The following is a 14,734-nucleotide window of genomic DNA, read 5'->3' as shown; positions in this document are numbered from 1 at the left end:
TCCTCCCTCTTATGCTCTCTGTCTCTCATTCTCTCTCTTGCAAATAAAAAAAAAAAAAAAAAAAAAAATTAAATATTTCACGTATTTATTTGACAGAGAGAGAGAGAGATAGCGAGAGAGGAAACACAAGCAGGGGAGCGGGAGAGGGAGAAGCAGGCTTCCTGCTGAGCAGGGTGCCTGATGCGGGGCTTGATCCCAGGACCCTGGGATCATGACCTGAGCCGAAGGCAGACGCTTAACGACTGAGCTACCCAGGCGCCCCTGGATATGCTTTTTTTTTAAAGATTTTTATTTATTTGTCAGAGAGAGAGAGACAGAGCACAAGCAGTGGGAGAGGCAGAGGCAGAGGGAGAAGCAGACTCCCCGCCAAGCAAGGAGCCCGATGTGGGACTCGATCCCAGGACCCCGGGACCATGACCCGAGCTGAAGGCAGCCGCTTAACTGACTGAGCCACCCAGGCGTCCCGGATATGCTATTTTTATCTACTCCTCAGTTGACGGACCTTGGGATTGTTTCTGCGTTTTGGCAATAATGAATGATATTACCAATTTTTGTGGGTATATGTTTTCATTCTCTTGGGTACATACCTAGGAATGAAATTGCTGGGTCATATGGTAACTCCGTTTAATGAGGACCTGCCAGACTTCTTCCAAAGGGGTTGTACTATTCTGCATTTCCACCGGCTATGTGTGAGGGTCTGACTTTCTTCACACCCTCGCCAGCACTTATTATCTGACTAGTGGGTATGAAGTGGTGTCTCCTTACGGCTTTTATGTGCATTTCCTTAATGATTAATGATGAGCTCCCGACTGATGATGTTTCATGTGCTTATGGAGCTGGTTATATATCCTTGAGAAATAACTATTCAAACCCTTTAAAAAATTTTTTTGTCATTTTATTATTAAGTTGTAAGAGTTCTTTGTATATTCTAGATGTCTATCTAGATGTAGATATATATTCCGGATACTTGTGAGATACATGATTTGCAAATATCTTCTCCCATTCTGTAGTTTTATTTTTCTTGATAGTGTTTTTTGAAGCACAAAAAGTGTTAATTTTGAGGAAGTTCAGATCATTTATTTTGTTAGACTATTTTGATATCATATCTAAGAATCCATTGCCTAATCCAAGCTCATGAATATTTACACCACATTTTCTTAAGAATTCCAGTTTAAGCCTTTACATTTAAGTCTTTGATCCATTTTTAATGTTTGGTCTTTTTTTTCCCTTTTTTTTTGTATATGGTATGAGTTAGAGGTCCAACTTCATTCTGTCACATGTGGATATATAGTTGTTCTAGCAGAATTTCTTAAAAGGACTCTCATCCCAGGGTGCCTGGGTGGCCCAGTCAGTTAAGTGTTCAACTCTTGATCTCAGCTCAGGTCTTGATCTCAGGCTCGTGATTTCGAGCCCTGCACTGGGCTCCTTTTCCCATTGCATTGTTTAGGTAGGCATCCTTGTTGCAAATCAGTTGACCGTAAATGTAAAGGTTTATTTCTGGGTTCTCAGTTCTGTTCTACTGATCTATATGTCTGTCCTCATGCCCACACCACACAGTCTTGATTATTATATAGCCTTCTAGTAAGTTTTGAAAGCAGGAAGTGTGAGTCCTCTAACATTATTCTTTTTCAAGATTGTTTTGGCTATTCTGGTTCCCTTCGTTTCCATAGGAATTTTAAGATGATTTTGTTAATTTCTGCAGGAAAAAAGGCACCTGGGATTTCATTAGAGATTGTGTTGAATCTATAAATCAGTTTGAGGAGTACCGACATTATAATAATAAATTTTGCCGTCCATGAACACAGGATGTCTTTCCATTTATTTAGATCTTTAATTTCGACAGTGTTTTGTATTCTTCCAGTGTACAAGTCTTGGGCTTCTTTTGTTAAATTTCTTTCTTTGTATTTTTTTGATGCTATTATAAATGGAATTGTTTTCTTAATTTCATTTTTGGATTTTTCATTGCTAATATATAAATATATAACTGATTTTATTAACTCTATTTTTTTGGTGTGTGGATTCCATAAAATTTTCTATGTACAAGATCCTGTCATTTGTGAATAGAGATAGTTTTACTTTTTTCTTTCCAAACTTGTATGTCTTTTTCTTGCTTAATTGCCTTCACTAGAACTTGTAATACAGTGTTGAATAGAAGTGATGAGAGCAGACATCCATGTCTTGTTCCTGATCTTAGAGAGAAAGCTTTCAGTCTTTTACCATTAAGTATGATGTTAGCTATGGGTTTTTGGTAGATGCCCTTTATTATTAGCTGGAGGAAGTTACCTTCTATTCCTAATTTATTCAGTGTCTTTTATCATGAAAGGGTGTTGAATTTTGTCAAATGCTGTTTCTGCATTTATTGAGAGGATCATTATCATTTTTGTCCTTTTTTTTTTTAAAGATTTTATTTATTTGAGAAAGAGTGTGAGCGAGCACGAGTTGGGGTAGGGGCAGAGGGAAAGGGAGAAGCAGGCGCCCTGCAGAGCAGAGAGCCTGATGTGGGGCCCGACTGAGCTGAAGGCAGGCGCTTAACCCACCCAGGCGCCCCTCGTGTGCTGATTTTTTTTTTTTTAAGATTTTATTTATTTATTTAACAGAGTGAGAGAACACAAGCAGGGGGAACAGTAGAGGGAGAGGGAGAAGCAGGCTCCCCACCAAGCAGGGAGCCCGATGCGGGGCTCGATCCTAGGACCCTGGGATCATGACCTGAGCTGAAGGCAGATGCTTAACCATCTGAGCCACCCAGGTTACCCCCATGTACTGATTTTTTATTTATTTATTTATTTATTTATTTTTAAGATTTTATTTATTTATTTGACAGAGAAAGACACAGCGAGAGAGGGAACACAAACGGGGAGTGGGAGAGGGAGAAGCAGACTCCCTGCCGAACAGGGAGCCCGATGCGGGACTCGATCCCAGAACTCCAGGATCATGACCTGAGCCGAAGGCAGTCGCTTAACCAACTGAGCCACCCAGGCGCCCCATGATTTTTAAACTTAATATTCCATAAGCACTTTTCAATGTTATTTGTTGTAATAAACATGTTAATGATCACATTATATTCACCAGAGTATATGTTTGCCTTGGATGGCTTAGCCGTTTTCCTATAGGACAAGTCTAGTTTTATCTGACCTTTAAAAAATAATTTCTTTCTCACCTCATTCCACTCCCCCAAATATCTAAGAGAGGCAGATGGTTTCTGGCATCAGGGAATATTCCCTGCTCAGAATTCCTGATTTCCTGACTCTGCTCTGCTCTTTTACTTTTTAGGTGTATTACGTAAAGGCATCTTAAGACAGTGCCCTTCCCATCATTCTTTTTTACTACATGTTTAGAAAAGAGAATGCCAAAAGTTTCTATATAATGATTGATAACCTATTTGCATCTAACCTTGCTTCATTGTCTTTTCTTCAGCTAATCATCTAGGAGAGATATTAGTATAACTAATATTTATATCCCTTGAGCTTGATCTATCAGTCCTTGAGTTAATCTAAGTAGTCATTTATATGGCCATTTTTACCATTTTGACTAAGGGTGGTGAATATTTTTTAAGGCAGTTTAAAAATTCTTTTCATCATTTGGATCCTGGAAAATATGAGTTTGCTATATAGTTTGGTCATCTAACTAGAATAAACAGTTATTGGTTATAAACGAACTTTTGGGGTGCCTGGGTGGCTCAGTCGTTGAGCGTCTGCCTTCAGCTTGGGTCATGATCCCAGAGTCCTGGATTGAGCCCCGCATCAAGGCTCCCTGCTCGGCAGGAGGCCTGCTTCTCCCTCTTCCACACCCTCTGCTTGTGTTCCCTCTCTCGCTGTCTCTCTGCCAAATAAATAAATAAATAAATAAATCTTTAAAAAAAATAAAATAAAATAAAAAATAAACTCACTGTTGACCCTGCAAAGTACAAATTGCTTTTGAGTGAAAATGTGGTTGGAATAGATTTCAGTGTTCGGTTTGTGCCTGTTACTTTCTGTGACACTGGGTTCAGTGAGGGCTGGCATCTATGGGAGGCCAATAACTTCCTTTGAGCTGCCTAAAATTGCCTGTATGGAAATCACCTAGAATAAAGAAGCACAGCACGCTGGTAAACCATTTTGAATTATTTGATAATGTTGATGGGCTAGAGGAGATTGGTGGCTGCTTTCCTTAGTATTTAAAGTGGCCTTGTCTTTTGGGTTTTACCTATAGCAGATTGTGTTACTGCCTACTGATTTCCAAGCTTGAAAATGTTTTTGTGCTTTTTTTTTAAAGATTTATTTATCTGTTTAGAGGGGGGGCGGGGGGGGGCAGAGGGAGAGAATCCTCAAGAATACTCCCTGCTGAAAGGTAGCCCGACTCAGGGCTCAATCCCAGGACCCTGAGATCATGACCTGAGCTGAAACCGAGTGTCAGACATTTAAACATCTGAGCCACCGAGGCGCCCCAGGATTGAATATATTTTTAAAGCACTTAGAGGGGCGCCTGGGTGGCTCGGTTGGTTGAGCGACTGCCTTCGGCTCAGGTCATGATCCTGGAGTCCTGGGATCGAGTCCCGCGTCGGGCTCCCTGCTCAGTGGGGAGTCTGCTTCTCCCTCTTCCCTTTTCCCTCTCATGTGCTCTCTCTCTCTCTCTCAAATAAATAAATAAAATCTTTTTTTAAAAAAAAGGCACTTAGAGATTTGCTATAGATGTTTGTTTACTTGTCACCCGAATTTACGTTAAGAGGGGGATAGACAAAAAAAAACAAACATTCTTGACAGTATTAGAACTGATACAGGGGCGCCTGGGTGGCTCAGTTGGTTAAGCGTCTGCCTTTGGCTCTGGTCATGATCCCAGGGTCCTGGGATCGAGCCCCACATCGGGCTCCCCGCTCAGCAGGGAGCCTACTTCTTCTGCCTGCCACTCCGCCTGCTTGTGCACGCTCTCTCTGACAGATAAATAAATAAAGTCTAAAAAAAAAAAAAAAATTAAAAACTGATACAAATAATTTTCACATTATTGCTGACATACCAATTGCAACAATCAAAAAGAAAACAATCCAGATTCATTTTTCTGTTGTCTTTAAGTGGCTTGGCTGGAGCAAGAGCCTTCCGCATATCCTTATACTCTCTATATTGAAAATGTAAATGGAAGAAGAAATCTTGAATATAGGAAGGAAGGATGGGGGAGCTTTTGGCTACCATGTTAGAAATGTTGGGATAATCAGGGTGATTATGTCCTCCTTACTGAAGAAGAATCAGTAATGGTAGACCTAGGAAAGGTTGAAGTTTGAAAACATGACTGGGGGGGTGCCTGGGTGGCTCAGTTGGTTAAGCGTCTGCCTTCAGCTCAGGTCATGATCTCAGGGTCCTGGGATTGAGCCCCATATCGGGTTCCCTGCTCAGCGGGGAGCCTGCTTCTCCCTCTCCCTCTGCCTGCCGCTTCCCCTGCTCAATCTCTTTCTGTCTGTCAAATAAATAAATAAAATCTTAAAAAAAAAAAAACATGCCTGGGATTTTTTTTGACAAGTGTATTAGAAGTTACAGCACAAATGAGAGGAGGGGACATCTACATTTATTTTGATGGTATTGTCCTTGTTCTATGATACTTGAAATTCATCTTTTGGAGTTCTCTTCAAAGACACATAAATGAAGTGTGTTAAGGAGGGGAACTGAGGATATCTTTTTTTTTTTTAAGATTTTGTTTATTTGAAAGAGAGCACAAATGATGGGGAGGGGCAGAGGGAAAGGGAGAAACAGACTCCATGCTGAGAGGGGAGCCTGATGCGGGGCTCAATCCCAGGACCCTGAGATCATGACCTGAGCCGAAGGCAGACACTTAACTGACTGAGCCATCCGATGATGTCTTTTACAAAAACAAATTCATTCAGCCACTGTGCCCCTGAAGCTACTGATGGTGGCTGGTATTGATGACTGCTATACCTCGGCCCAGGGGCTGTTCTGCCCCCCGTGGGCAACGTTGCTAAGGCCGCTTTTGACGCCATTTCCAAGACCTACAGCTACTTCACCTCTGACCTCTGGAAAGAGACTGTGTTCACCCAAGTCTCCCTATTAGGAATGTACTGACCATCTTGTAAAAACCCACACCAGAGTCTCCATGCAGAGGGTTCAGGCTCCATCTGTGGCCACCATATAGTTTTATACAAGAAAAATAAAGTGAATTAAAGCTTGTTAAGAAACAAACTCATGTTAGAAATTGTCAGTGAAAATGCCCCCCATAAATGTATCTAAAAATATTTTGAGCAGTGATGGCATTATTGAAATAAGTGAAACGTCTCCCAAAATTAGGTCTTCTTTTGGCCTTTGAGCTGGGACTTTGGGCAGCAAAGATGCTAGGTAAGAGTGTTAATGAGTTTTTGCCAAATAATGGAAAAGCTATCAGGTATCCCTCAGTGTTTCAATCCAGACGTACCCTGGTATGTTAAATCTGGCTCTCCTCTGGTGTGTAATAGTCATTTTTATTTGCTTTAATTTTTATTTCTTATTACTCATTTCTGCCCCTTCCCTGACCCCCACTCCCCAAAAGACCTTTCCCCAATATCTAACTTTAAATTCCAGGTTTGGTTGTTTTTAGCACATCCTAGGGTAGGGTTACTGTATTTACCCCTGCCTCTATCATGCCCACAGATGATTGTCCTGTGTGTGTGTATTCAAGAAATTTCAGCAAAATTTGGCACTGGCTAAAGTAAATATACTAGAAGGTAAATTTGCAGCAGAAGCATCATGTTATCTTTTTTAAAAAAATAATAGCTTGCGAAATATTCATATACTGTAAAACTCACCTGTTTAAATGTATGTAATTAATTGGGTTTTTAGTATATTCACAGAGTTGTACAAATATCACCATTCTCTTATTCCAGAATATTTTCATGGCTCCTGAAAGAAACCCAAACCATTAACAGTCACTTCCTATTCCTTTCCCCAACCCCTGGCAACTACTAATCTACTTTCTGTCTCTATGGATTTGCTTATTCTGGACATTTCACGTAAATAAAATTATATCATCTATGATACCTGGTCTGTTGCATTTGGCTTCTTTCACTTAGCATAATGTTTTCAAGATCCTTCCATGTTGTAGCTACATACCAGTATTTCATTCCTTTTTATGGCCAAATAATACTCCACTGTGTAAATATACTACATTTTTTAATCTGTTCATCCATCAGTTGACATTTTGGTTAATGCTGCTGTGAACATCTGTGTACAAGTTTTTGTGTGGACATAGGTTTTAAATTCTTTTAGAAATGTACCTAGGAGTAGAATTGTTAGTCATAAGGTAACTCTATGTTTAATTTTTTGAGGAACTGCTAAGCAGTTTTTCAGAGTGGCTGCACCATTTTACATTCCCACCAAAGTGTACAAGGCTTCTAGTTTCTCTACATTCTCACCATCACTTGTTATTGTCCACATTTTTTAAAATTTTTAAAATTTTTTTAAAGATTTCATTTATTTATCTGAGGGAGTGAGCAAGATAGAGCACGAGTAGGGGGAAGGGCAAAGGGAGAGAGAGAAGCAAACTCCTTGCTGAGCAGGGATCCCGAGGCTGGGCTCCTTCCCCGGACTTGGGGTTCATGACCTGAGCTGAAGGCAGACACTTAACCTACTGAGCCACCCAGGCGCCACCCCTATTGTCCACCTTTTGATAATAGCCATCCTAGTGTGTGTGAAGTGGTGTCTCCTTGTGGTTTTAATTTTCATTTCCCCTAATGACTAATGATATTGAATATCTTTTCATGTGTTCATTGGCCATTTATATATTTTCTTTCTTTTTTTTTTTTTTTTAAGTTTTATTTAAGAAATCTTTATACCCAACCTGGGGCTCGAACTCATGACCCTGAGATCAAGAATCCCAAGCTCTTTTTTTTTTTTTTGAAGATTTTATTTATTTATTTGTCAGAAAGAGAGAAGAGTTGCAGGCAGAGGGAGAAGCAGGCTCCCCGCTGAGCAAGGAGTCCAATGCGGGACACGATCCCAGGACCCTGGGATCATGACCCAAGCCGAAGTCAGATGCTTAACCGATGAGCCACCCAGGCATCCTGATTCGCATGCTCTTCTGACTGACCAGCCCAGCACCCCTGTATATTTTCTTTATTTTATTATTTTTTAAAAGATTTTTATTTATTGGGCGCCTGGGTGGCTCAGTTGGTTAAGCGACTGCCTTCGGCTCAGGTCATGATCCTGGAGTCCCGGGATCGAGTCCCACATCGGGCTCCCTGCTCGGCAGGGAGTCTGCTTCTCCCTCTGACCCTCCCCCCTCTCATGTGCTCTCTGTCTCTCTCATTCTCTCTGTCTCAAATAAATAAATAAAATCTTAAAAAAAAAAAAAGATTTTTATTTATTTCTGTGACAGAGAGAGACACAGTGAGAGAGGGAACACAAGCAGGGGGAGTGGGAGAGGGAGAAGCAGGCTTCCCACCGGGCAGGGAGCCCTATGTGGGGCTCGATCCCAGGACCCTGGGATCATGACCTGAGCCGAAGGCAGATGCTTAACGACTGAGCCACCCAGGTGCCCCCCCCCGCCCCCGTATATTTTCTTTAGGGAGATATCCTTAAAGCTAAATATTGATGGTTTGCTATTTGGAATCCTATTATTTAGGTTAACTCTCTTTTGTCTGATGTAAAGGAGTTTTTGCTTCATTAATTCAAATGTTTTAGTCTGTTCCTAAAGATTGTTTTAGAGAACTATTGTAGAGGGGCACCTGGGTGGCTCAGTCGGTTAAGTGTCTGCCTTCAGCTCAGGGTCCTGGGATTGAGCCCCGCATTGGGCTCTCTCCTCAGCAGGGAACCTGCTTCTCCCTTTGTCTCTACCCCCCGGCTTGTGTTCTCTCTCGCGCTCTCTCTCTCAAATAAATAAATAAAACCTTAAAAAAAAAAAAACAAAACAACTAATGTAGATACAGTTCTTTCCCCTGTGAAAACACTATATTTTGTATCCTGACCTGAAATGTCTATAAAGACAGTTGGTCCCCAATCTTTAGTGGACCTTATTTGGTTATATTTCTATTGTAAATTTATATCTCTAGGCTCAAAGAGGTAGCAGAGGTAAAATTCACAAGTAGGGAACCAGTGACTCATCAAAATTTTGTTACTCTCTGAACATTCGGAGGACATTAGCTGACCTTTAGTTGAGAGAAAGATGTATAAGGCAAGGAAAATTGATGTTTGACATAACAACTGAAGTTGAAAGTATGTGAAATTGAAGTGTGCATGTGTTTATGAGCTCTTTTAGATAGGCATGAAAAAGTACATGATTTGATCTTTATGTCCCTCTCTCCTCAGCGTGGTACCATGCGACGACGCTATGAAGATGATGGCATTTCAGATGATGAAATTGAAGGGAAAAGAACTTTTGACTTGGAAGAGAAGCTCCACACCAACAAATATAATGCAAATTTTGTTACTTTTATGGAGGGAAAAGGTCAGTATCCTTTTGGTTCAGGGGACCTATAGTCCCTTGATGTAGGAAGTTGTAGATTCTGGGAACTGTGGGCTCAGCATCTCTGCAGCTAAATATTGCCTGTTGATGTTGTGATGCTGTTTATTTTCTCTTATGACACAATGCCATTCACACACACACACATACACACACACCCCACCCTTCCCTAATCCTTCCACCATGTGAGTCATTCCCTGCTATATGAGAAGAAACAAGCATTTATTAGGGCCAGGAGCATTGTTGGAGTTTTTCCCTGAAGGCCTTTCCCTTCTCCTCCCATCCCTTGTTTTGGGTTTAATTAAAAATAGTACAGTAAAAATTCATTTATGCATGCACCCCCTCCCCCCAAACAAAACAGAGGTGGGATTCCATATGCACCATTAAGCTTTTTTGCTCCTTGGCAAACTGACAAGGATGTTATGGTATGTATGGTAGTGGACAGAATTAAATTTTTTGGCTATTAAGAGACAAGGTGATGATAATTTCTGTTTAGGATTTAGAAGATGACTCAGTTATAGTACTACCCCCCCTGTTGGTTAAATTCTGAATTTACTGTGTAAATATAGACTTAGCAGACCCCTTGAACCTTGCCTCTCAGTGTGCTTTTCCTGTATCCTAAGCGATGCTTCTTAATAACAAACATATATTGTCTAACAGAGCAAAACTATATACACAGAAACAGCAAACACTATCTCCACCTTATTACTTAGGATCTTTTTTTATGATCCTTTCATCTTTTTCCAACTATACTTCTTGCCTTTCTAATAATTTATTATGTTTTGCTATGGTGACAGATTTTAATGTAGAGTATATCCAGCGGGGTGGCTTAAGAGACCCTCTGATTTTCAAGAATTCTGATGGACTTGGAATAAAGTAAGTATCCTTGGCCTGATTGGATATGGTTGTGAAATGACCATGTTACACCAGGGCTATAGACAATGCAGTATTGATAACCCAAAGCAGTAGATAATTGAAAATAATCCCCATTTAGATTTTAAAAGCATGTATTTTTCTTCTTTTGTTACAAAAACATTTCATGGTTGTTATAGTTAAATGAGAAAATACAGTGAGCTAAAAAGAAATATCTTAAAATCTATTACCCTGAGATGTTCTTTCATATATTTATATTTATATTTAAAATACATTGTTTTATATATATTTAAAATATATTGTTAAACCTAAATGTAAGATTTATGTGTCTCAACTTAGGAGTTTTTTTGGGGCGCCTGGGTGGCTCAGTCGTTGGGCGTCTGCCTTCGGTTCAGGTCATGATCTCAGAGTCCTGGGATCGAGCCCCGCATCGGGCTCCCTGCTCCCAGGGAAGCCTGCTTCTCCCTCTCCCGCTCCCCCTGCTTGTGTTCCCTCCCTCACTGTCTCTGTCTCTCTGTCAAATAAATAAATAAAATCTTAAAAAAAAAAAAAAAAAAAAACTTAGGAGTTTTTAGTACTCTAAGAAAAAACTCACACTGACTAGAGAAGGTGTGCTTCCCATTTATACTTACTGGTGTTTGTTTCGTAGGATGCCAGATCCAGACTTCACTGTGAATGATGTCAAAATGTGTGTGGGTAAGTATTAAGCTTTGTGGGCTTTGTGTCTTTTAGGCGAAGATTTAAGACTTGGGACTGAGTTCTAAATTTCTGACTGAGATTTAAGGCTTAGGAACATGCAAGTACATTATTTGATTGAAGTATACGACTTGAAGTAGTTTTTTGATAGAAACTACTATTAGCAACTGAGAATTTTCTCAAAGGGAGTTACAGAGTTGCTTCATTTAGTACTCATTAGGCGTAGGCATAGAACTCTACTTCTTTCCTACCTACTGTTTCATCACTGTGTCCCTCCTTCTCTCTATGAAGAGCCTGTTCGAGGACATTTTATATCTCTGAACCAGTAATGAAACTTCACTCATATCTGTGATTCTCTTCTGTTCTCTAAAAGCAGTACAGAAATGTCCTGGAAATTTTCACCAATGCTACATTTGGTAACTTGGTCAGCGTTTAAAACTTTTTAAGCTGAAGCATGGAACTCTTGATCTGGGGGTTGTAGGTTTCAAGCCCCATGTTGGGTAGAGAGATTTCTTAAAATCAATCTGTGTAAGCTGAGAAATAGATATATTAAAATTTCTCTTTGTCAGTGACTGGTTAACTTGTCTTTCATCTGATTTATATTTCAAAATTTAGGAAAAGAAAGCAAATTGGATCGATCTAATTAAAGAAAAAAACTTCCTGGTGTCAGTAAAGATTCAGGTCAATTTTCTGCAGACCATTTGGTGTTCAGTGTAGCCCTGAGACCCACTAGGATCCTTAGGAATTCAGACATGGTCACTCTCCTATACACATTAGAGCAGTATGGATTAAAACCTTTTGGAAATGTTTCCAGCAGGTTATGAAACAAAGGAGGTTTTTCTGATGCTTTCCTCCCAGCATTACAACTAAAGTTTTGTCCTCTATGTTGAAGTTCCAGTGCAACCTCTTGCTTTGGAAATTAAGTATTGCAGTACTGTCTCTTAGCCACTTGAGGGCCCTTTTTAGATAGCTGAGTAACTTGTTTATCCAAGAGGTGAAAGTTACAGATAGCCCAGGTAGAGGAAAGTTCTCTAATTCCCTGTATTTTTCACTCCCTCACTATTTCTTTGTTATATTTCAGTTATCTGCCTGTCACTGTGTATTTTCTAATATCTAGCACAATCTCTGGAGTATAGTAGGTACTCAGTAAATCTGTTGAGTAATTAAAATGTTTTCCCACTCTTCACAAAGCAGGGGCTCTCTCAGGGGACCTCAGAAAATCTTCTTGAGTACTTAAAGTCTATCATTGGACTTCTTTTCCTCACAGACCTCCAGGACAGTAATAAGTTAATGGACCACCATAGCTTTTCTCTATTGGTCAGGCATTCTTATGGTTTGTGATCTGCAAATGCACTGCATCAGAATCATCTGTGGTACTTGTTAAAAATACTCTGGATTCCATCATAGACTTATGGTATCCAAATTTCTGAGCTATACACGTATGAGGACTTATTCAGCCACTTATTCAATCACTAGTCTCCTTTTGGATTTTTTCCCACTTCCTTCCCACTTTCCTATTTCTTCAGTAATATGTACACTGCTAATAATGATCTTTGGAACCCCTTCATAACCTTATATTTTACAAATAGACCTTTGGGTGGTGATAGATATCTTTGCCATGATTTAAAATACAGCACTGGGGCACCTGGGTGGCTGGCTCAGTTAGTTAAATGTCTTACTCTTGGATTCAGCTCAGGTCATGATCTCATGGATTGTGAGATGGAGCCCGCATTAGGCTCCATGCTCGGTAGGGAGTCTGCTTGAAGGATTCTCTCCCTTCGCCCCTCCCAGTGCTCACTTGCGTGCACTCTTTCTCTTTTAAATAAATAAATCTTTAAAATAGAGCGGTGATTATATCTAACCTAATAGGCTTAGCATAAATTTCAGCTGATGCCTAACTTTATATCCATCCAAATTGTTTGAAGTCCAGGTTTTTTTTTCTTGGATAACTAATGATTGTCAAAATGTAGTGAACAAAATATTGGTGATTGCAATAATCCATTATCACTACATGTACTTTGGCTAATCCAGTCTTCTTTTCTACCTCAAGTAAATGCTACATTTCCAGTGTCAGTTCATGTCGCATAAAGAAGAAAGCCAGTCTGTCATGTAAACTTTAGGTGATGGGGTATATTGGTTGAGAGTATAGACTCAAAACTGCCTGGTTTCAGATTTCAACTCTACTAATTACTAACTGTGTAACCTTGGACAAGTTACTTAAATATGAAGTGTTCAGAATAGTGTCTGACACATAGTACATGCTCGATAAATGTTAGCTATTATTATGATTCATTATTTTATCTAAGTGCTCTGGTACATACAGAGTCTTAGGTGCTCTGGTACCATTGGCAGAATGGAATTGCTTTTGCTTTGATACGCATTCTTGAAGGAAAGTATTCACTTACTTTTTTTTAATTGTGGTAAAATACAAATAACATAAAATTTACCATTATCATAGTTTTAAAGTGTACAGTTCAGTGGCGTTAAGTATATTCACAACGAGCAGCCATCACCAGTATCTAGTTCCAGAATTTTTTCATCACCTGAAATGGAAATATCTACTAAGTAGTCACTCCCCATTCCCTCCTCTGCAAATCCTGGCAACCACTATTGTATTTTGTCTATGGATTTGCCTTTGTGGATATTTCATATAAATGGAATCACAAAGTATGTAGCTTTTTGTGTCTGTTATATATGTATTATATTATGTTCCAGCATGTAACAGCACTTCATTCCTTTTTCATGTTGAATAATATTCTACCGTGTGGGTAAACCACATTTTGTTAATCCATTCATTTATTAATGGACATTTGGGTTGTTTCCATCCTTTGCTGTGACTAGAGCTGCTATGAACATTCATGTACAAGTTCTTGTTTGAATATCTGATTTTTCTCTTTAGATACATACCTACTAGGGGAAATCACTGGGTCGTATGGTCATTCTCTTTTTAACTTCTTGAAGAACCACCACCCTGTTTTCCATAGCAGCTGCACCACTGTACATTGTTACCAGCAAAGCCTTGATTTTCCTTGCCAGCACTTGTTATTTCCTCTTTTTTTTTTTTCTTTGACTTATGGCCGTCATGGTGGGTATAAAATGGTATTTCAAGGCAATTTTGATTTAGGCATTCACATTTTCTTCCAAAATATGAAGGGTAGGTGTGGTTCATTGCCTTATATTATCAGTTGTATTTTATTGTATTCTGCCACATCTACTTTATTGTGGCCATATTCTTGTCCTTCTATTATCTCTTATCTGTGACTAGCCTATAAACTTCTTGGAGGCAGGGGACCAGGTCTTAATACTACTTGTTATATCCATGAAGGCCAGGCATATAGTAGGTGTTTGTTAGTTTCTTACAAATTGAACAGTATTCTTAATATTCTACCAGCAGCTTTTTATTCTCTCTCTCCCTTTCTTGGCCACTAATATCTTAACTATTTTAGCTGTCCTGCCTCTCCATATCTTCTCTTAAACTGCTGCCTCTGCTTGCAATTCTCTGTTGAATCTTTCTTATTTAGCTTCTGTTTATTCTAAGGCCCAACTTAAATGGCTCTTCTTCCTCCCGTTTTCCTAAAAGGTTTCTCTGGTCAGTCCAATGTTATTTAAAAAAAAAAAAAAAAGATATTTTCCTTTTATTTTTACTACTGTTTAATTGACACCTACTTTGTGTTAAACATTTTATTTCATTGACTAAATCCACACCCAGCCTACAAGGTGATATTATTCCCAAGTTATAGAAGATATTAAGGTT

General features: G+C 39.4%; 1 protein-coding gene across 3 annotated transcripts in view; it reads left to right on the top strand.

The window, feature by feature from the left end:
- Positions 1-14,734, top strand: part of KDM2A (lysine demethylase 2A) — a 114,059-nt gene that overhangs the window by 56,457 nt on the left and 42,868 nt on the right. For all 3 annotated transcript variants that reach the window (XM_081797696.1, XM_081797697.1, XM_031020457.2), the window contains 3 exons: positions 9,258-9,396; positions 10,209-10,287; positions 10,934-10,980. In XM_081797696.1, coding sequence (XP_081653822.1) covers positions 9,258-9,396; positions 10,209-10,287; positions 10,934-10,980 — 265 coding nt within the window. The remainder of the gene's footprint in view (positions 1-9,257; positions 9,397-10,208; positions 10,288-10,933; positions 10,981-14,734) is intronic.

The sequence above is a fragment of the Leptonychotes weddellii genome, chromosome 11 (assembly GCF_054177405.1).
Source record: "Leptonychotes weddellii isolate Sample4059 chromosome 11, ASM5417740v2, whole genome shotgun sequence".
Taxonomy (NCBI): Eukaryota; Metazoa; Chordata; class Mammalia; order Carnivora; family Phocidae; genus Leptonychotes; species Leptonychotes weddellii.
Note: the sequence above shows the minus strand (reverse complement) of the source record. Positions and strands in the feature narration are given on the sequence as shown.